General features: G+C 37.3%; 1 protein-coding gene across 11 annotated transcripts in view; it reads right to left on the bottom strand.

Moving 5' to 3' along the window:
* The window catches only part of EPHA6 (EPH receptor A6), a 1,025,466-nt gene that overhangs the window by 302,848 nt on the left and 700,641 nt on the right, over window positions 1–21,977 (bottom strand). For all 11 annotated transcript variants that reach the window (XM_061435761.1, XM_061435945.1, XM_061435852.1 and 8 more), the window contains 2 exons: window positions 6,473–6,581; window positions 4,037–4,107 (listed from right to left, as the gene is read on the bottom strand). In XM_061435761.1, coding sequence (XP_061291745.1) covers window positions 4,037–4,107; window positions 6,473–6,581 — 180 coding nt within the window. The remainder of the gene's footprint in view (window positions 1–4,036; window positions 4,108–6,472; window positions 6,582–21,977) is intronic.

Here is a 21,977-nt window from a genome sequence, read left to right as displayed (position 1 = left end):
TTTTATTGGTCTCCCGCGTAAACCAAGCTACTCAGCCTCTTTTCTCCACTGAATTTTCCTACTGAGCTATCCTCATTCTATTACTCTTTATATCTCTAATTAATATCTAATTGAAGCTATTGTATCCTGATCCTCGCCGACGCCGTCCCTGCTTCGAACTCCCTGGATCAGCCGGGGCTGGACCCCGGCAAAGATATACCCATTTGAACGCAGAGTTCCAAAGAATAGCAAGGAGAGATAAGAAATCAGTGATCAGGGGAAAAAAATAGAGGAAAACTATAGAATGTGAAAGACTAGAAATCTCTTCAAGAAAATTAGAGATACAAAGGGAACAGTTCATGCAAAGATGGGCTCAATAAAGGACAGAAATGTATGGACTTAACAGAAGCAGAAGATATTAAGAAGAGGTGGCAACAATACACAGAACTGTACAAAAAAGATCTTCATGACCCAGATAATCAGGATGGTGTTATCGCTCACGTAGAGCCAGACATCCTCGAATGTGAAGTTAAGTGGGCATTAGGAAGCATCACTAGGAACAAAGCTAGTGGAGGTGATAGAATTCCAGTTGAGCTATTTCATATCCTGGAAGATGATGCTGTGAAAGTGCTGCACTTAGCCACTAGCACCCATATATTTTACTTTTAATGTAACTCTAGACATGGGAGAAACAAAGCATGAACTTTCTCCCCAGTCAAACATGCCCCTTAGAGTCCTTCCTAAGGAATTGTGGTTTTGGAGAGGACTCTTGAGAGTCCATTGGACTGCAAGGAGATCAAACCAGTCCATCCTAAAGGAAATCAGCCCTGAATATTCTTGGAAGGACTGATGCTGAAGCTGAAGCTCCAATACTTGGGCCACCTGATGCGAAGGACTGACTCACTAGAAAAGACCCTGATGCTGGGAAAGACTGAAGGCAGGAGGAGAAGGGGACAACAGAGGATGAGATGGTTGGATGGCATCACTGACTCAATGGACATGAGTTTGAGCAGGCTCCAGGAGTTGGTGATAGACAGGGAAGCCTGGTGTGCTTCAGTCCATGGGGTCACAAAGAGTCAGACATGACTGAGCATCTGAACTAAACTATCAGTTCTTCCTGGACTTTTTTACTCTATGTCCCTAGGTTTTCCTGAACTCATGTCCTATTTTAGTGTCTTCTCCCCTTTCAGAAACTCTTAGGCAATAAAACACAGACTCCATGGCACAGCAACAGGGAGGATCACTACACTATGGATCATAGATCTTTTCTGTGATCTGGTAGTTGCTTCTATGGCAAAATTGCACATTTTCCTGGAAAAGATCCTCTTTCCATTCTAGAGGAAGGGATAAGAATCAAAGGCCCAAATCCAGTCACTCACTGTATAGGTACTCCTCTTTCTATGGTGGGTGTGAGGGTACTCACAGCCCATGGGCAGTTAGGAAGATAGATAGGGCTGGCTGGAAAACTTGGAAGTCTGGGTACATATTAATTTGAAACTTCTATGTGAAGTCACAGACTCCAGTAGATATTTCTCTGCTTTGCTCACTAGTTTCTGCTTTCCACTTTAGATAGTCCCTATATGACAGGAGATCATTTCTTAGAGTACATCTTTACACATTTCCTTAGCTATGGTTTTATAGGCAATGATCACACAGTCAACCTTTACTGAATACAGATTAGTAGGGGTTAAAAGATCAGTGTTATACTTATTGGACTGCAAGGAGATCCAACTAGTCCATCCTAAAGGAGATCAGTCCTGGGTATTCATTGGAAGGACTGATGTTGAAGCTGAAACTCCAATACTTCGGCCACCTGATGTGAAGATCTGACTCATTTAAAAAGACCCTGATGCTGGGAAAGATTGAAGGCAGGAAAAGAAGGGGATGACAGAGGATGAGATGGTTGGATGGCATCACCGACTCGATGGACATGGGTTTGGGTGGACTCTATGAGTTGGTGATGGACAGGGAGGCCTGGCATGCTGCAGTTCATGGGGTCACAAAGAGTCAGACACGACTAAGCAACTGAACTGAACTGATAATTATTGCATATAAATTATCCTCAGTTTTTTTGCTTCTTAGATTTTCAAAGTCATACAACACCCTGAGTTAAGCATTGCCCAGGTCGTAGAAACATGTTCTTGCAAGAAAAACTCAAAAGCAAACAAAAGGTGATAAAATGAGTTTAGAGAAGGTGGTGAAAAGCTCATCAGCAGTAATTTGCTTCATGAGTTTTTCCGTGCCTGTTCTTTCATTACTTTTTGCCTCCTGACTTCTAGTGCTAGATAAGCACCAATGAGAAGATCAGCACTTCCCAAAATCGTACCAGTAAAGCATATTTCTAGATAGACTTGACTGATTCTAAAATGCTATGCTTTTTTTGACTTCTCAAACTCAAGAATTTGACTTTAGATTGGAGAAAATGAGAACAGATAATTTGTACTTCTGGTTCATACTCTTAATGATATTTTTGTAACTTCATAGGAGTTGTGATTTCAGACTGAGTACTCTAAGTTCAAATCCAGTGGCTACTACCAGATGATTAGATCCATATGGTCATGTTGATAACATTACTTTATGCACAGATAACACATGCCATTTATTAACTTATGCATAGTTTTACCAATTCAACCATTTAATAATTTAAAGTGATATACATATCTACAGAATAAACTGAGTGGTTAGTATCACTTTTTTTTCTTGAATACACAATATATGTAGTATAGCAAAACCCCCAAACTTAGTTCCAATTTTGAATATCTTGTTACTACTTATTTGTGTCTTCTTAAACATCTATTTGTTATCTTTCTTCTATCTTCTTGGCTTCCTCAGGTTATTTTCATTGCTTATTGCTGGGACCATCTGGTTCAGTTTATACTAAGCTACTAGTTGGAAAACAGGTGAAAACTTTTTCTTCTGCAGTTCAGTAGTGAATGTCCTGCAGTGAATCTTGAGGTTACTCACTTTAAGTCACTGGACCAAGTGCCTAGATCCAGGTTTCTGCATCTGTCTATGTTATTTTTGGCTCATCCCATGACTGTTATCAGCTGTCTCAGTTCTCCCTTCCCTGCCGGGGCAGTGATCCTCAAACTCTTTGTGTGAAAAAACCACATAGGAGAGTTTGTTAAAAATGCTTATCCCTTAGCCCTACTCTGGACCTTCTGAGTCTGAACATAGGTGGGTAAGGGTGAAAACTTTGATGGCAGCTGGTCCTCAGCCCCTGCTCAGAGAAGTCATGTGAATCTTAGACACGAGCCTTAAAGGAACCCTCTAGTTTATAATTTTCTCACTTAAATCCTTTCCATTCTCTGAAGGGTAATATGGCTTGAAAAGTCCCTTATTACTTCAGCTCAATTTGAAATAGAAGATGAGTTTAAATAGTTAAACAACTTGCTTCACATGTTATCTCTATACTATGATTAATTAGAGAACATCCCTTTCTTGTCAATTCAGTGTCTCATTGACAGAGAAACTGCCTTGACAAAGTAGTTTGCAATTTGGAGGTGGAGGTGGGCGTTGGGGTGGGGGGTGGTGGTGGTGGCAATTATAAAACCAACTATAGTGGTAATTATAGCTTACTTCAGAAGAGATCCTTCAAATGACTATAACCTTGTTGTCAGCTCAAGGATTTCATACATATTCTAAGAGTTAAAGAGCTGATTTTCTAGTGTTAATGAATTTTAAATTGATTTGTTGTATGTTAAATGACAGTGCCTACAAGAAGCAACAAGAATCCCTTACTATTTCTATAGCTAATGATCCACTAAATAAAACCAACTAATGTTTTGGAGCCATTGTGAGTGGTAAATAACTAGAAATAATCAGTCATCTTATATTTTTAGCTTATTCAGTTGTGTTTCCCAGAAAGCATAATTAGGAAAAAGGTAATATCATATAATGAGAAGCAGGTGCAATTTTCACTAGAAAACCTAGAAACCAGATGAAAAGTCTCAGTGCTAAAAGGTTGGAACTGAATTTCTTTGGCTTTCTCAACTCATGGATACATGTTTAAAATGAACTCTTAAAAACCATGGAAGAAAGTCACTGAACTACTTACAATGCCCATTCTGTAAGTCCTTTCTTCTCTTCTCTTCTGACTTCATTTTGGCCTTTATGTACCATTGACACCTTTATAAGAGGTAAAGAGAACCTTATTTAGGAATTATGCTGGATAAGAACCAATATCAGTTAAAATACTCCTCACTCATAGGCAAAAATTCTTATCATAAAGATGGCTTTTAAGAACATCTTTATAGAAAATACTCCATAGAAGTTTCTTTTTACTATATCAATATTAGCTCCAGAGAAAAATAAAATACTCTCAAATAGATTGATCCAAATGATGGGAGGCCTAGAAAATATTTAATAACAAGCAGTGACAATCATGTCTTTCCTTATATGGCCTCTAACAGCTATAGTTGGTGAATAGCTTTAAAAGTCACAATGGAAACATTGTTCTTGATTCAGAAACTCAGAAATTTAGACAACTGTATTCCAGTTTCAGTGGTGAACAGTGTGTTTCTTTTTTTTTTTTTTAAATTGGAAGTGGTAAAAGTGTGTTCTGTTTTCTGTCTCAGAAAAATCATGTCCTGAAGAATGGAGGCAGGAACTTATCTCCTATGACTTCTTTAACATGAAAAATTCATCAACATCCATATTACCTGACAGTTCATCAAACTGCTAATTCCAAATGGTTAAACAGAATACACCTGTGGTGCACAATCCAATCTTTCAATGTGAATTTGGCTTCAGATCCTATGACAAATTGCATATTTATTCAAATGTCTTAAAATTTTCATAGAATAATTTCCAGTGAATGCTTCTGTAGCAAAGTGCTTAAGTCATGCTTCAGAATAAATGTTTTATCTTATGTAACTGAACTTTTTTTTTTTAATATAGAAAGTTAAGGAAGTTTCTGATGTCATATAAATTGGCAAACATGGAAACTGTACTAAATTATTTTCAACTTTCAATTTTTGTCATTATTAAATCTTTTTTTAAAATGGTATTCAAATTCTGTTTCAGAAATCCTAAATAAATATAACAGCCGTGCCTATCTCTCAGGTTTACTAGGCCAATCTTATTTAGCCTACAATGACTGTAAGGTCTTCTTTTAAGTTTGTCATATTTATGTATTAAGGCAGTATTTTCTGATCTTTTAAGGAAATACTTTTCTACATGTGTATTTAAATCATTTACTTAAATACTCTGTGGCAATAAGGCCTTTAACTCATATTCTACAAATACATAAAATATAACTTATAATTGAACTAATTATGCTACATATTGAATAACTATAAATAAAATATAATTTGAGTGAACTTCCATAATGAATTTAGAAGCATTCTTTAAAACTGATGATAAGTGTGACACTGCTGTTTAAATGAAGTCTGAGACACTATTAGCTGCAAGAGTGATGCTTTGTCATAACAAACTGTGTAAAAATATAAATCTAAAGTTTAGGTGGAAGAAGCACTTTGACCAGCTGGTTGGGATTCAAGTCTAGGTCTTCTGCTACATTAAATTTATTGTCATTTAAAATTCTCATCCATATTGCACTTCCACAGGAAAATATTTTCACTTGATTACATAACCAAATTAATGCAATTCTAATATCAATATGTTCAGTATTCAATGAATAAAAATTTTTCTATAATATTAAGTTTATAAAGCACGTTTAAATAAATTGTTCAGTTTCTCTGTTGAACTACTTTTTTCCCCAAACAAAATCCATTTAATGATATAATTTGATTGCAGTAAAGGAAAAACTCAGAAGTCACTTATTGAATAGGATTTTATCATTCATTTTTTTTTTTAAACTTTACATAATTGTATTAGTTTTGCCAAATATCAAAATGAATCCATCACAGGTATACATGTGCTCCCCATCCTGAACCCTCCTCCCTCCTCCCTCCCCATACCATCCCTCTGGGTCGTCCCAGTGCACTAGCCCCAAGCATCCAGTATCGTGCATTGAACCTGGACTGGCATCTCATTTCATACATGATATTTTACATGTTTCAATGCCATTTTCCCAAATCTTCCCACCCTCTCCCTCTCCCACAGAGTCCATAAGACTGTTCCATACATCAGTGTCACTTTTGCTGTCTCGTACACAGGGTTATTGTTATCATCTTTCTAAATTCCATATATATGCGTTAGTATACTGTATTGGTGTTTTTCCTTCTGGCTTACTTCACTCTGTATAATAGGCTCCAGTTTCATCCACCTCATTAGAACTGATTCAAATGTATTCTTTTTAATGGCTGAGTAATACATTCATTGTTTTCAAAGTGTTTTTCTCAGGTCTTCAGTTGCCTTCAGGTTCAGGGACCTGTTGCCACGTAAAGGTGCACTTGTCAAGAGTGGAATCTGCCCTGACTTATTTTTCTCACAGGTACAGTTCTTTAAGCTTAAAAGCCCTTGAACACACAGTGTATGAGAAGAATGGCTCTCCACAAATCCTGGAAATATTCTGGTATAATTCAGTTACCTGCCAGTTATTAAGAAGAAGAGAGTAAGAATGACGAGAAGAGTGAATCCTCCCACTGCTGCGGTGGCTATCACAAGAATCTGCCCTTGTTCCGCCGCCATGTCAGAAGCTGAAACACAGATAAGGTATTAACATTTCCCTGGGTGACCTTTCACTAGCAAATGTTTTACAACTTATTATATTCCTGAAAATACAATAATGAATACCAAAAAATTCCACAAAGCTTTCCCTTTATTTGACATGTAAGATGCAGATCCAAAACGAGGGCTGAAGATTGAAGTCTTAATCTACCCATAACCCTTTCTTCTTTTTACAAAAATACTAAGAAAGCAGATGGGTTCCTAGTACCCCTCATTTTAAGATTAAGTAGATTTTGCGTAATTAAATAAGCAGATGAACTAAAGGATTTTGCTTACGTAATTGCTATTTCCTTGAACACGTTTGACAACTGTTGGGCTACACCCACAGGCTTGCAAACCCTGTAGTTGCCCACCTGAGAGACAAAGGAAAGCCAGGAGCCAGTGAAAGAAACAACAACAGTTTAGTACTTAGGGAATCTTACAAGTCTGAAAGTCCTGGAGCAACACTCCATCATAGATAGCAGACAGCAGCCAGGGCACAGTAGTAGTCTTCACAATCGAGGTGGAGGTAGGGTAACCATTTATAGGGGGAATTGGCTTCAGGTTGGCTCATCAGTCATCAGGGTAACCATAAGCTGGGGCAAGAATGTAGGCTGCTGCTGCTGCTAAGTCACTTCAGTCGTGTCCGACTCTGTGTGACCCCATAGACGGCAGCCCACCAGGCTCCCCTGTCCCTGGGATTCTGCAGGCAATAACACTGGAGTGGGTTGCCATTTCCTAGGCAGTTATTGATTAAACCCTATAATTAAGAGGATTGGATAGTCATGTGAGTAGGGTGTAAGTGAACCATGGGCTGGTTGAGCAGAAGTTGTATAAGAGAGCAAGAGAACTGTCATCTTGAGTGGCCTGATCATATACCAACAGATCAGACTTTACAGACTGTTATAATGTCTGTTTTCTCAAAATAGAAAGGCTATTATTGCATAATTTAAGAATGAACTTCTTTACATTTCATAGATCTTAATTCAAAAATCAAAGTTATGAATTCCCACCTCTATAGCACAGGAGTGTATATAGTAAGTGCTTAGATGTTTGACTCAGATCAGATCAGATCAGTCGCTCAGTCGTGTCCGACTCTTTGCGACCCCATGAATCGCAGCACGCCAGGCCTCCCTGTCCATCACCAACTCCCAGAGTTCACTTAGTGAGTGTCCATTGAGTCGGTGAGTGTCCACTGAGTCGGTGATGCCATCCAGCCATCTCATCTTCTGTCGTCCCCTTTTCCTCCTGCCCCCAGTCCCTCCCAGCATCAGAGTCTTTTCCAATGAGTCAACTCTTTGCATGAGGTGGCCAAAGTACTGGAGTTTCAGCTTTAGCATCATTCCTTCCAAAGAAATCCCAGGGCTAATCTTCTGACTAGCAGTCATTAAAAAGTGAAAGTGAAAGTCGCTCAGTTGTGTCCCACTCTTTGGGACCCCATGGACTATACAGTCCATGGAATTCTCTAAGCAAGAATACTGGAGTGGGTAGCCTTTCCCTTCTCCAGGGGATCTTCCCAACCCAGGTGTTGAACTCAGGTCTCCCACATTGCAGGCAGATTCTTTACCAGCTGAGCCACAAGGGAAGCTGGTCATTTTTAATTCATTAAAAACATGATATGTAAAAGCTCCCTTGTTTGAAGAAAAGTATAGATTATATGTTTATAGCATATAACTTCTTTCATTGACAAAACTGAAACTGCAAGGGCTGCATGTTTTCCTAACCTTCCAGGAATCTTTTTATTTCAATTAATTCATTCTCTGTATTACTGAAGTTTTAACAAGATATAATTTAATTAGATGGCAAATGGGTAATTGCTTAAGAAAGAAAGTGAGGTAAAGAAAGTGAAGCCCAGAGAAGTTAAAGAACTTGATCCACCTCACATATGACTATCACCAGAATTCAGATTTTAGATATTTTTAAAATTTCTCCTTCCTATACTATAACTCACAATAATAATTCAGTTTGTTATCAATATTCTAAAGCATTAAATCAATCAGTGCCTCCAATATCCCTTAACTTGAATAAAGCTTGATTTTTATTTAGGTTATTATAAAAATTATTAATCAGTTTTAAGCAACAAGCCAAACAAAAGAAAGAATACAACTGAAAAGCAAACCACTTAACTCTCTACCATAATAATTAAAATTTATTAAGCCTGAGAAAGACTTCCAAAGAAGTGGATCATTTTTTGGGAATCAAGTATGTGATAAGCTATGTGCAAGTTTATATTCACGGTAATAACTTTCTCATAAAAAGGATATTTCTACTAGAGAATATCTAAACCTTAAATGCTATTGTTGAGTCAGTAAGAAACCAGTCAATTATTTAAGAGGATTTTTAAGAAACCTAAATGTAAATAAACACAAAAATCATTTATCTTAAGGTTTTAGTAAACATTTACTAAATCTTGGAATTAGATGTTAGTCACTATGACTTAAGATATTTTCAGGCAATCTATTTCAATGTTGAGTTGTAGCACACAGTCTGTACAGAACCAAGTTAAATAGTTGAATTTTATCCAATAAATAATGTACTGATGGTTTTTTATTAGGTCCAAACTAGATTTCCTAATCTTCAAAATAATATTGATATCATGGGAATTAATGTGTGCCTTAAAATGTCAGTTTTTTTTTTCATTGAAAATAACTGAATAACAAATTATAAGGAATAGATGTTATAGAAAACAACATTAACTTTTTGAAGATGAAGGTGGCAGTTCAAAACAAAACATTATTTACTTACAAACTGGTGTATTTTTAAAATATATAATATAGTTGAAGAATTTTAAACCTGGAACATGTATTTTCATGATAGCTAGGTAGCAGGGGATTTTTTGAGACCATGTATTCAAGTTCAGATTGAGGAGAATATTATGTAATTGACTGTCTTTGGAAAATCAGATCACCTCATTACAGAAAATTGTGTTGTTTAATTTAAATAATTCCTTAGTAAGATGTGAGTACTACTAATATATCTTCTTTTTCACCCTGCTGCTAAGTTGCTTCAGTCGTGTCCGACTCTGTGCGACTCCATAGACGGCAGCCTACCAGGCTCCCCCACCCCTGGGATTCTCCAGGCAAGAACACTGGAGTGGGTTGCCATTTCCTTCTCCAATGCATGAAAGTGAAAAGTGAAAGGGAAGTCGCTCATTCGTGTCCGACTCTTAGCGACCCCACGGACTGCAGCCTACCAGGTTCCTCCATCCATGGGATTTTCCAGGCAAGAGTACTGGAGTGGGGTGCCATTGCCTTCTCCGTTTTCCCCTGGTGATTACATATTTATGAACTTTGCTTCAATTAAAATCTTAATTGGATGACAGATTATTAAGTTTTGACACTTTGAAAAATGTGTATTTCTGCATAATTGTTTATTAAACCTCTGTACTAGGAATTCTAAACACTCCTCTGTGAAGAATGTTGTGTGTGTATATGTACAGGAGACATAGGTTTGATAGTTGGGTTGAGAAGATCCCCTGGAGAAGGGAATGACAATCCACTCCAGTATTCTTGCCTGAAGAACCCCATGGACAGAGGAGCCTGGCGGACTATAGTCCATGGGGTCGCAAAGAGTCGGACATGACTGAGTGACTAAACAACAACAACAATGTATAATATATATTTAAAAATAAGAGTGTATAATGTGATGCACACTTATAGTAAAATTCTGTTGATGATGGGGCTGGGGTGATTATGAAAACATTATGAATCTCATCATCATCAACAATAGCCATATATATTTAATAGTAAACTATCCACTAGTATTATGCTTAGTACTTCAAATTCATTATCAAATTTATCTGTATAATAGTCTTAATAAGTGGGTACTATTATTATTCATAGTTTAAGTGGTTATATTACTTGCATAAGGTCACATGCCTTGTATACAAAAAAGCTGGCCATCCAATCCTGATTTATCAAGCTCCAAGCCCATACTTGGAGAAGACTCTTGAGAGTCCCTTGGACTGCAAGGAGATCAAACCAGTTAATCCTAAAGGAAATCAATCCTGAATATTCATTGGAAGGACTGATGCTGAAGCTGAAGCTCCAGTACTTTGGCCACCTGATGAGAAGAACTGACTCATTGGAAAAGACCCTGATGCTGGGAAAGATTGAAGGCAGGAGGAGAGGGGGACGACAGAGGATGAGATGATTGAATGGCATCACCAACTCAATGGACATGAGTTTGGGCAAGCTCTGGGAGTTGGTGATGGACAAGGAAGCCTGGCATGCTGCAGTCCATGGGGTCGCAAAGAGTTGGACACGACTAAGCGAGTGAACTGAACTGAAGCCCATCGTATTGCCACTATTTTATACCATCATTTTCACTAACAGAACATCTGGGTTGTATATTCTAGAACAATCATAGCCTTGCTTGACCCTGGTTTCATGTCTGTAAAAATGAGAATGTTGAATTAAATATTTTCACTTTCACTTTCAACACAAACCTTCAGAGCAATTTTACTGTGATATTGCATTATTTACTAAGGCTGCAATCAAACACTGGGAAAAACAAGAGCTACCATTATTTGGAAATGGGGAATTCACAAAACCTGTGCTATAGCTCTTGGTCTAGACAGGGATAATTTCTGCCTTTTTATCATATTAGTGTGGCTAATCACAGAGCTCTGACTTTATATCAAGATAAAGTTCAAAGCCCTTAACTTTGTTAACATGGGGTTCTACAAATGGCTCTAGCATATATCTCCAGATTCATCTCTAATCATTCTTTAACCATGCTAAATTTCTGCCAGTTCTTACAATGCATTGACTTTCTATCATGGTCCATTTCTGTTCAGTCCTCCTACATGAACATCACATTGTTTTCTGGTTGTTTAGATTTTATTAGGTTCCCAGACATATGTCCCCATGGTCCCTTGTACTACTTTTATTGATAAATTTCTATAATGTTTCATTGAAATTACTTTTTTTTTAAAATAATCTTTCTGTTAGACTGCAAATTCCATGAGGGTGGGGACTATATTCACTATAGTATGTGTAGTGTTGAAGACATCCTCTCCTCCTCCTTTCCCCGCAAAAAGGAATTTGTAGGTATAATTGAGGACCTCAATCATCATGGATCAAATGGATGGGCTCAAATTCATGACAAGTGTCCTTATAAGAGACATGAGGAGAGAAGACAAAGAGGAGAAGGCTGTATGTAGGAAGACAGAGGCAGAGACGAGTTGTGCAGCCACAAGCCAAGGAATGCCCAGAGCCACCTCTACCGGAATCTTAGGATAGACTGTGCTTCTGGCTTCCATAAATATGAGAGAACAAATTTGGTGTTTTAAGCCACCAAATGTGGTCATTTGCTAGAGTAATCCCAGGAAATTAAGGTAGTATTGGACCTACAGAAGTTGATACATGGTAGTAGCTCAATAAATGTTATTTATGTGAATGGATAGATGATTCTGTATAAAACAGGTTAGATTAACCCAGGATTATCCATGTCTTCACCTTTCACTTAATATGTAGAGATTTGCCCTGAAGGTAGCAACAATATGTATGTAAAGTCAGTCTATCTAACACTATTTTAATCAGTAGAATCCAATTATTCTGTATTCTTGGAGATAAAGCTTCCTGGGAGGCAGCCACTACTGGAAGTATAGACTTTTACATTGAATCAAGTTGAGTAGATTAAGCTTGTAAATTTGAATCCAAGGTTAAGAATGACTGACAGCATAGAGGTGCTAGTAGACTCTAGATTATTGAGCACCTATTATATGGCAGGCACTGAGACATGGTGGGGATATAGTGGTAAACAATAACACTGTCCTCCTGGATTTATAGTTCAGTGGGGAAGATAAACAACAAACAAGTAATTACAAGTCTAAGAACTGTTATGAAAGAGAAACTGCAAGGTGCTCTGGAAGAGAATAAACAGCCTTTGGTGATGAATCAGCAGAGTAGGGGGTTTCCCAGGTTGGTGCTATTGGTAAAGAATCTGCCTGTCAGTGCAGGAGGTGCCAGAGATGCTGGTTGGATCCCTGGGTCGGGAATATACTCTGGAGTAGGAAATGACAACCCACTCCGGTATTCTTGTCTGGAAAATTCCATGGACAGAGGAATCTGGTGGGCTACAGTCCATGGGGTCACAAAGAGTCAGACACGACTGAACCCACCCACACCACACTGCCTCTCACTGCAGCAGAGTAGGAGTTTGGAAACGTGATTATATTGGGAGAAGGAGGAGTGGAAGCAGAGGAGGGGAAGCAGGAGGAGGGGGAGGAGGGGGAAGGACGAGGAGGAAGACGAGTTGTTCCTGGGCTAGAGGTCTCAAAGACTCCATTAATGTAAACAGACACTAAGGGACTTCCCTGCTGGTCCAGTGGTTAAGAATCTGCCTTTTAAAGCAGGGGACGTAGGTTAACTGCCTGGTCTGAGAACTAAAGTCCCACATGCCTTGGGGCAACTAAGCCCCCACGCCACAACTAGAGAGAAGCCTGCCTGCCGCAACTGGAGATCCAGCATGCCGCAAGGAGGTGCTGTGTGCTGACACAGGCAAAAATAAATATATTAAAAATAAACAGATACTTAGACAAATAAACCATAAAATCATCTACAAAATGAATGCATAAAATTCCATAAAATACAGTAAAGATACAAACTCCTCTGTGGTGAAAACTTATCTATATTTCCACTTATTCATTTTTTCAATCCTGAGAAGATATTTCTAATTAGTTTTGTAGGAGAAATGTGTATATAAACATAAGATTTACTCATGTAAGTAACACCAAAGAGAGCAAACCTGTCCTTAAGAAGAAACACAATAAAATCCATGGTAAGAAATAAAATGTGTTTGTAACTAGGTGATAGGAATTGTTCCTTTGCTTAATCGAATGAGGCTGTATTTTTAGAAAAAGATTAGTATATTAAAATGACATATTTCATTCTATGGTTTGGAAAGATGCATACTTCCTTAAGAGGAAGCAATTATCTGAAAAGAGTTGTAAAACTGTTACTGAGCAAGGACTTAGCACCTACCCAATGTGTGGCATAAGTCAGGATGACATTAAGTGAGGTTTGCTGTAGTTGTTTCTATTTAAAGAGAAAAAAAAGTGGTTATTTACTGGGTATCCAAAAAAAAAAAAAAAAAGAGAGAGATTTCATGTCTTTAGGAAAGTATGAGGGAAAAGCAATTTGCCTATTTTAAACCAAAGAATTTTTTTCTATGGAGGCATATGATTTTGTCTCTCTGTAATCAAGATTATTCTAGTTTATATTTACATTTCAAAGTGAAATCTGTTATTTGTATTCTGTGTCATTTTCTATGTAATACTTTTTACAGTTAACCCTTTTCTGTTTGAACAACTTTTTTAAAGCTGTGGGTGACAGCACTGACATGATTTTTTTGAATAAAGCATTTCTCAAAATTCTGCCCAGTGAAATACATTGTGGAATGTATTTGTTTCATGTTCATATGTTGTATTTACGACTCCCAATTTTAGATGAAATGTCAAAATTTCAAATGATATTATCTCATCACTTCACCAAAATAGTTTTTTAACAAAGAGTTCTCTACAAAGTAATGGATGGAGAGCACCCAGTAAGTTAATTGTAAGCTTTGTTGATAGTCAATACAGGAAATTACTACCATTTTTTTTTTCAGGGAAAAAAAAATAATCCCCTTTCAGGGAATATATAGCAATCAATATTGGTTTAAAATTATGAAATTATATATATATATAAAGATGTAGCAGTATACAATGAGACTCATCAATCTGTAAAATCACCACTAAATGGTCATGTAGATATAAGAGTGAGACAGAAGTGAAAATTGAAGAACTAGTTCTCCTAGATGAAGAGGATTTTGTGATTTTGTAAATGATGCTATTCTCTTGGTCACCTAGAACTGAAACATGAGGTCATCTCCGAGTTTACCTTTCCCTATAACTCCTGGTCCAGAGCAAATCATTATTATGTTGATATCATCTTGTCTTTATTACCACTAGTAATCTAAAACTTCAGCCTTACAGATTAGGCTAGTTCTATAATTTTTTATTAGATTGCTTTCCCACAGTATATCTTCCTAATCTATCCTACATTATGTGACTATAAAATTATACTTTAAAAATTTTTTAAATATTCAGACTTTCCTATAGCCTAAGAGAGTAAAATCACAGTAAGTACATCACTCTTAGAAATATTCATGGCATTGAAATATGTATAATATCATATATGAAACGAGTCACCAGCCCAGGTTCAATGCATGATACTGGATGCTTGGGGCTGGTGCACTGGGACAACCCAGAGGGATGGTATGGGGCGGGAGGAGGGAGGAGGGTTCAGAATAGGGAACACATGTATACTGTGGCAGATTCATTTTGATATATGGCAAAACCAATACAATATTGTAAATTAAATAAAATAAAAAAATAAAATAGATAACCAAGGACCTACTGTAAAAAAAATTAATAAAATAAGGAAGTAATACAGAAAAAAAAAAAGAAATATTCAAGCCTAAAACTTTGAACTCAGCCTTCACATAGTGCAGGCAGATCATCAGTCCTGTCATTACTACATTTTAAAGTTATTTCTTAATTCATTCCCATTCACTCCTATCCCCACAGCTATTTTCTTAGTTCAGATACTCATCACATGCATTTGAATTCAGCTAGATGGCAACTTCAATTATGTGGAATACACTGGAGCAGTGGCAAACGAGATAGACGTAAAGAGCCTCTGAAGAAACATCTGACAGATGGTCACATACTAAGAATACAGAGTTTACTCATAAAACAGCTTCAGTGCCTCACACTCTTACTTCAGATATGTTTATTGATTTCTGAATTCATATAGAAGTTTTTTTTTTTTTTTTTTTTTGCCAAGTCGCTTCAGTTGTGTCCGACTCTGTGCGACCCCATAGACGGCAGCCCACCAGGCTCCCTGGTCCCTGGGATTCTCCAGGCAAGAACACTGGAGTGGGTTGCCATTGCCTTCTCCGTATAGAAGTATAGCAGATGTAAATTAAGTGTTAAGATCAGACATGAGATACCTAAAGAGAGGGAGTTGAATGGAAATGCACACTGCTAGGCTGACTGAAAGAACAACTGGGAAAATTGAAAATCTGACATAAAATTCCAAAATACATACTACTCTGGAGGCAGGAGTTTAGGATCAAACAGCTCTATAAAATTCAAGGAGCACCAATGGACTCACTATGTCAGAACTCAATACATTACTATGGTCAGCCAAGGTCAACTAAAAACATACTGAGACATGTCTAATATAGTTTATATAGAAGGACAGGAGTTCATGGATGCATGATTAGAAACAATTTCCCTTCAATATATTTAACAATTATAAAAATAATAATTTAAAGACCAAACCTGTGTCTGAAAACTTTAACTATCAAAATGATTCATTTTCTGAAGATTTCTGGGGTTTTTTTTGGCCCATTTCAAATATATCATAAGCTTCTTGAGGGTAGAAACAATATCATTTGCCTTTCTGTATCACATGGGATTAGCATAGTGCCTTACATAGCATAGGGATTAATAAATGTATGTTTTCATAAAGAAGAGATAAAGAACACATTCTAGATATTAGCCTCTGACTAAAAGAAAATTTTCATATGTGATTTGTTTGGTAATGTTAATGTCTAAAATGTTCTAGTGACATAAGAATTCCCTTATACCTTTGTATTTTGGCATTTAATATGTTCTGAAATTAATTAAAATAGTATGAATGGATGTGACAGTTGGACTGTGAAGAAGGCTGAACGCTGAAGAATTGATGCTTTTGAACTGTGGTGTTGGAGAAGACTCTTGAGAGTCCCTTGGACTGTAAGGAGATCCAAGCAGTCCATTCTGAAGGAGATCAGCCCTGGGTTTTCTTTGGAAGGAATGATGCTAAAGCTGAAACTCCAGTACTTTGGCCACCTCATGCGAAGAGTTGACTCATTGGAAAAGACTCTGATGCTGGGAGGGATTGGGGGCAGGAGGAGAAGGGGACGAGAGAGGATGAGATGGCTGGATGGCATCACTGACTCGATGGACGTGAGTCTGAGTGAACTCCGGGAGTTGGTGATGGACAGGGAGGCCTGGCGTGCTGTGATACATGGGGTTGCAGAGTCGGACACGACTGAGCGACTGATCTGATCTGATCTGATGAGTAAATTTCTTCATTCAAATATCCCAGCCTAGGATTTAAATGAAGTAGCTACTTAGCAGAAGAGGTTTGGCCTAACATTGTATTAACATGTTTGTTTTATATTCATTCAACATTTGATTGCATCTACCAACAAGAAAAATATCCCTAAGATTGACTTAAGAGAGAGAGAATAGTAAGAGACTCTGATGCAGTCTAGTGAGCCAGTTACTGAATTCTCTTCTCAGCTGAATGGAAACAAACCTCATGAAACATTTCTGTTGACGTAAAGACCCTTAGCTGGGATTATACTTTTTCAGAAAATCATTTCACATATGTGCTTTCCTCTGCTGTTTTGTCATTTCTCCAGAAACAATGCAATTCAGTACTTCAAACTGTGGCTACATTGGGACACAAAAGATTTCAAGATTCACTCTATTTGATGACCTTAATTTACTTGTCAGATAAAAATGCCAAATGATACAGGGATAATTGGAAAATGTGAGTTTGGTAAACTTGATGGCGAGGCAGAAGCAGAAGCAGGTAGTGCAGCATGATGAAACAATTTCTGTCTTTTTTTAAAAAGGGATTGTTTTCTGCATTAATAAATGGTCAGCATGCCTTGCTACAGGTAGGCTTCATATGATAAGTATCAAAGAACAGTGAAAAGAGATCGAGGCATTTAAACACCTGATACTATTGTTAACATTCAAAATGTCAAGAATTTAATTTGTAATTGTCTATATTTCATATGGTTATTGGAAGCTGTGATAAGTCTTTGATAACATTTCTTTGCAATTGAAATACTCATGTTCCCAAAATACATATTTTATCATTAAAAAAAAAAAACATTAAATGTCAAATAGAATTTCCTTATAAATTTCACAAATTCCCTGGATTACGGACCTGGAATCTATTATGTTCAAATACTGTTCAACAAGTATCATAATAATAATAGTTGGTATTTGCATTACAGTAGGCAGATATATGGAGAAGGCAACGGCACCCCACTCCAGTACTTTTGCCTAGAAAATCCCATGGATGGAGGAGCCTGGTAGGCTGCAGTTCATGGGGTTGCTAGAGTTGGACATGACTGAGTGACTTCCCTTTCACTTTTCACTTTCATTCATTGGAGAAGGAAATGGCAACCCACTCCAGTGTTCTTGCCTGGAGAATCCCAGGGACGGGAAGCCTGGTGGGCTGCCGTCTATGGGGTCGCACAGAGTCAGACACGACTGAAGTGACACAGCAGCAGCAGCAGCAGGCAGATTATATATATATATATATATATATATATATATATATATATATATGTATATATGGGCTTCACTGGTGGCTTAGATGGTAAAGAATCTGCCTGCAATGTGGGAGACATGGGTTTGATCCCTGGGTTGGGAAGATCCCATGGAGGAGGGCATGGCAACCCACTCCAGTATTCTTGCCTTGAGAATCCCATGGACAGAGGAGCCTGGTGGGCTACAGCTCATGGGGTCGCAAACAATCGGACATGACTGAGTGATTAAGCACAGCGCACAGCTCACAGCACAGTACAGGCATATATATGCATCTGAGGTTATAGCTTTTTAATATAAAGGTTAGTGTAATTTGAGGTAAGCAGATTTATAATTAAATGTATAGAGATCACAAGTTTCACAAGGCTTATAAAAGATTTATTTAGTATCTGTTTTTTAGAAAAAATATTTAAAGAAAAAATCCTGAGAAAAAACACACATGATTATTTAAAAAATGTTCCATAGGATTTTTTGAGGAAATTCTCACTCACTGACTCATTATCCATTCAAAAATGACAAAAATACTAACCATTTAGAATGTGCTAAACACTATGATGTAAGCATTTGGGAAACAAACAAACAAAAACAAACACTAAAGTATATTTTCCTGTTCTCATAGTAGTTTCTCTTTAGTGAAGGGGTTAGAGATGTAAGCCTTAATTGCGGTAGAGCAAAATTGTTGCTAAAATGGAGGTATGTATGAAGCTCATGTGATAAGAGTATGAGAGTAATAACCTTGACAGGAAGAAGTGAAAGAAGGTTTATAAAGGTGATTCTGACTGGAATGATTAAATATGCAGTCACCAAGGTGATGAATAGATATTGGGACATTCTAGTTTGAAGAAATGACATCACAAATCTGGAGACACAAAATAGCTCAACATCTTGAGGAGTTATTTCTGTGTACTTTGGGATGTCTGAGACATAGATCAAGAGGCTGAACTGGAGGCTGGAAAAGAGAGGCAAAGGGTGGATCGTGAAAATTTAAATTGACATCAGTCGGTGTGCTTATGTTTTTCTCAAGTTACCATTCACATTCAGGTTCAGAAGTAGAGGTATTGGAGATATGAGTTTCATCAAAATTGCCTTACTGGAGATATAAACTCTTGCAAATATATGGGAAGGATCTGCCTGAAGATAAATCCAACAGAGAATAAAGCAGAAGTGAGAGGGAGAAAGTACTGAGAACATAGTTGGAGAGCCTGGATTCAGCCTGAATCTCACTTTTCATTAAGCCAGTCAGGGTTTTGTTACTTGAAATTGATAGTCCTATTTAATATAATAAACCAAAGAGGGAAGACTTTGGTTGTATTTATCAACATACATATCCTACTATGGGCTTTCCTGGTGGCTCAGTGGTAAAGAATCCGCCTGCCAATGCGAAAGACACGGGTTCGATCCCTGGGTCAGGAGAATCTCCCAAAGGAGGAAATGGCCACCCACTCCAGTATTCTTGCCTAAGAAATCCCATGGACAGAGGAGCCTGGTGGGCTGCAGTTCATGGGGTTGCAAAGAGTTGGACATGACTGAGCAACTACTTAACAACAATATCCTAATACAGAGGGAAGGGAAAGTAAGTGGGTCTTTATATTTCCAAGAAAAAATTTCTCATTGCTTATTATGTTGCATGAGCTGGATATTTCCTATCTTCATTTACTTTTTTTTTTTTTTTAATTGATGTTGAATACAGCCTTCTGAGTATGTTTTTCCCCACAACTAGATGGATAGGACTGGAAGCACAAGGTAAAATGGGATGGGGGAGGGTTACTTTTATAAAATAACTTTTTGTTAAACAAAGAATATCAAATTCTCTGCCTGAAGATTACTTTTTTATTTAACAGACAGATTAGATTCAGGGGAAAATCAGTCCTGTTTAGCATATATTTAATAGATCTTATGCACTGACTTAATAAAAATTGCATGGATGTAAAAACAAACCAAAAATAAAAACAAATGAACTGACATTTCTGGCAAGTTGAGCATGACAGGATATTAAAATCAGATTGTGGAAAAATCTGCTCAATTTAAACCCATCTAATTATAAACTCATTACCAGGAAATCTGGATCTAAACAAATTCCTGTGGAAGACTTTTACTTAATTTTCTCATTAATGATAAAGCAGATTTGAGACTACAGTTGTCCCATGTATGGCTTCAGTAGAAGTATCTTATGAAAGCACAGAAACCAGCAATGTTGGGGGTGTGACTGTAATTTCTCTCAGTTTTATGGACCCAAGCACTGTGTCCTAAGCAATTTAGATCCCAGGCATCTAATAGGAACCTGCTACTTCTTATGTCAGGACTCATTTGATTATCCCCTGAAAGTGAGTAAGTTGTATGGTAAGTTTTTGTTCATTGCTTGAAATTGTTTGAAGCCTGTTCTGAGTAACACCAAACCATCTACCTCAACTTTTAACCAGTCACTATAACTGGTTCTGAAAGATTTAAGGACAATCAATCCTTTTTTATTTTATTTATTTATTAAAAATTTATTTTTAATTGATGGATAATTGTTTTACAATATAGTGTTGTTTCTGCCATACATCAACATGAATCGGGCATAGATATACACATGTCCCCTTCCTCTTGAGCCTCCATCCCACCTCCTACCCCATCCTACCCCTCTAGGTGTCACAGGGCACCTGTTTGAGCTCCCCGAGTCATACATAGAATTCCCACTGGCTATCTATTTTATATATAGTAGTGTTTCCATGCAACCCTATTTTAAAAAAAGGCCATAGTCCTACAAAACTATGGCTCTATTAAATTTTCTGAGTGTCCCTCAAGTATTATGTTATGCTTTCCCAGAGACCACAAGTGAGGATTCCAAGTTAAATATTCTGTATTGGAAGCAAGAAGCTAGGCACAGTATTACTCTAATATTTACTGCCATTATTTTCAAGAAAATAACACTCTTTGCTTTGCATATTGACCTCTCACTAAATTTTTACTTCTTTGCCTAGAGAATCAAGTTAACTTAAAACTGGGGCTTAGTATGATTCTGTAAACATGGCAGTAAATACCACTCTAAAAGAATGGTAAACTAGGGCTTCCCTGGTGGTCCAGTGATTAAGAATCTGCCTTGCAATGCAAGGGACATGAGTTTGATCCCTGGTCTGGGAAGATTTCACATGTTTCGAATTAGCCCATGTGCCACAACTACTGAGCAAGCACTTTAGAGCTCCTGCTCTGCATGAGAGACCTCTGCAGTGAAGAGTCGCCACAAGCCTGCGAGCAGCAATGGAGACCCACTACAGCCAAAAAATTAAATAAATAAATAAAGCTTTTAAAAATGTTAAAAAATAAAAGAATGGTGAACTAAAAGGCAAAAGTTTTCTGACATACCCATGAACAATTTCGTGTAATATGAACCAGTACTGTGTTTTATTTACTCATCTTTTAAATCAGTATCTTCACAAATAGATACTGATTGTAGACAAACTGCATATATGCCATCTTGGTAGACAGAATAATACATCTATTTCAATATGTTTATGACCTGGGTTTTATTTTAAAAAACTAGAACTGATTTCTGGATATAAATAACTCTGCAAATTTACTACTGCCATAAACAATTATATAATCATCAACTTTATCAAAACTAAAATCATTTTCTTTGGTAGACAAAAGGTAATTGACCAAAAGTCTACAAACTAGACCACCTATTCTATTTTGTACAACATACTTTTCCCACGGCTTATCCTAGAAAGTGTGCTACACAACTATGCAACTCAATATATATGGAGCGGTTCTCAGGCTTCTTTTTGATGTCTTGGAACACCTGCTTTGATAACTTGGAACACCTGTTTTCCAGGCCAGAATCATCTTCTTTCCACAGTGCCCTGTGGTGTGAAACTCTAGGCTTTCAGTCTACAGAATGTTTAACTCTGGGAGCACATCCAAATCCGCTTCCTAAGGACAGTCTTTGCTTTGCCTGCAGCCCATTTCAGTGCAAACGTGGGGAGATTTTATTTTCACATGAGCAAAAATATTGGTTGGATAT

Source organism: Bos javanicus, chromosome 1, assembly GCF_032452875.1.
Source record: "Bos javanicus breed banteng chromosome 1, ARS-OSU_banteng_1.0, whole genome shotgun sequence".
Lineage (NCBI taxonomy): Eukaryota > Metazoa > Chordata > Mammalia > Artiodactyla > Bovidae > Bos > Bos javanicus.
The sequence above is the reverse complement of the archived record's forward strand: the minus strand, read 5'-3'. Positions and strand labels throughout refer to the sequence as shown.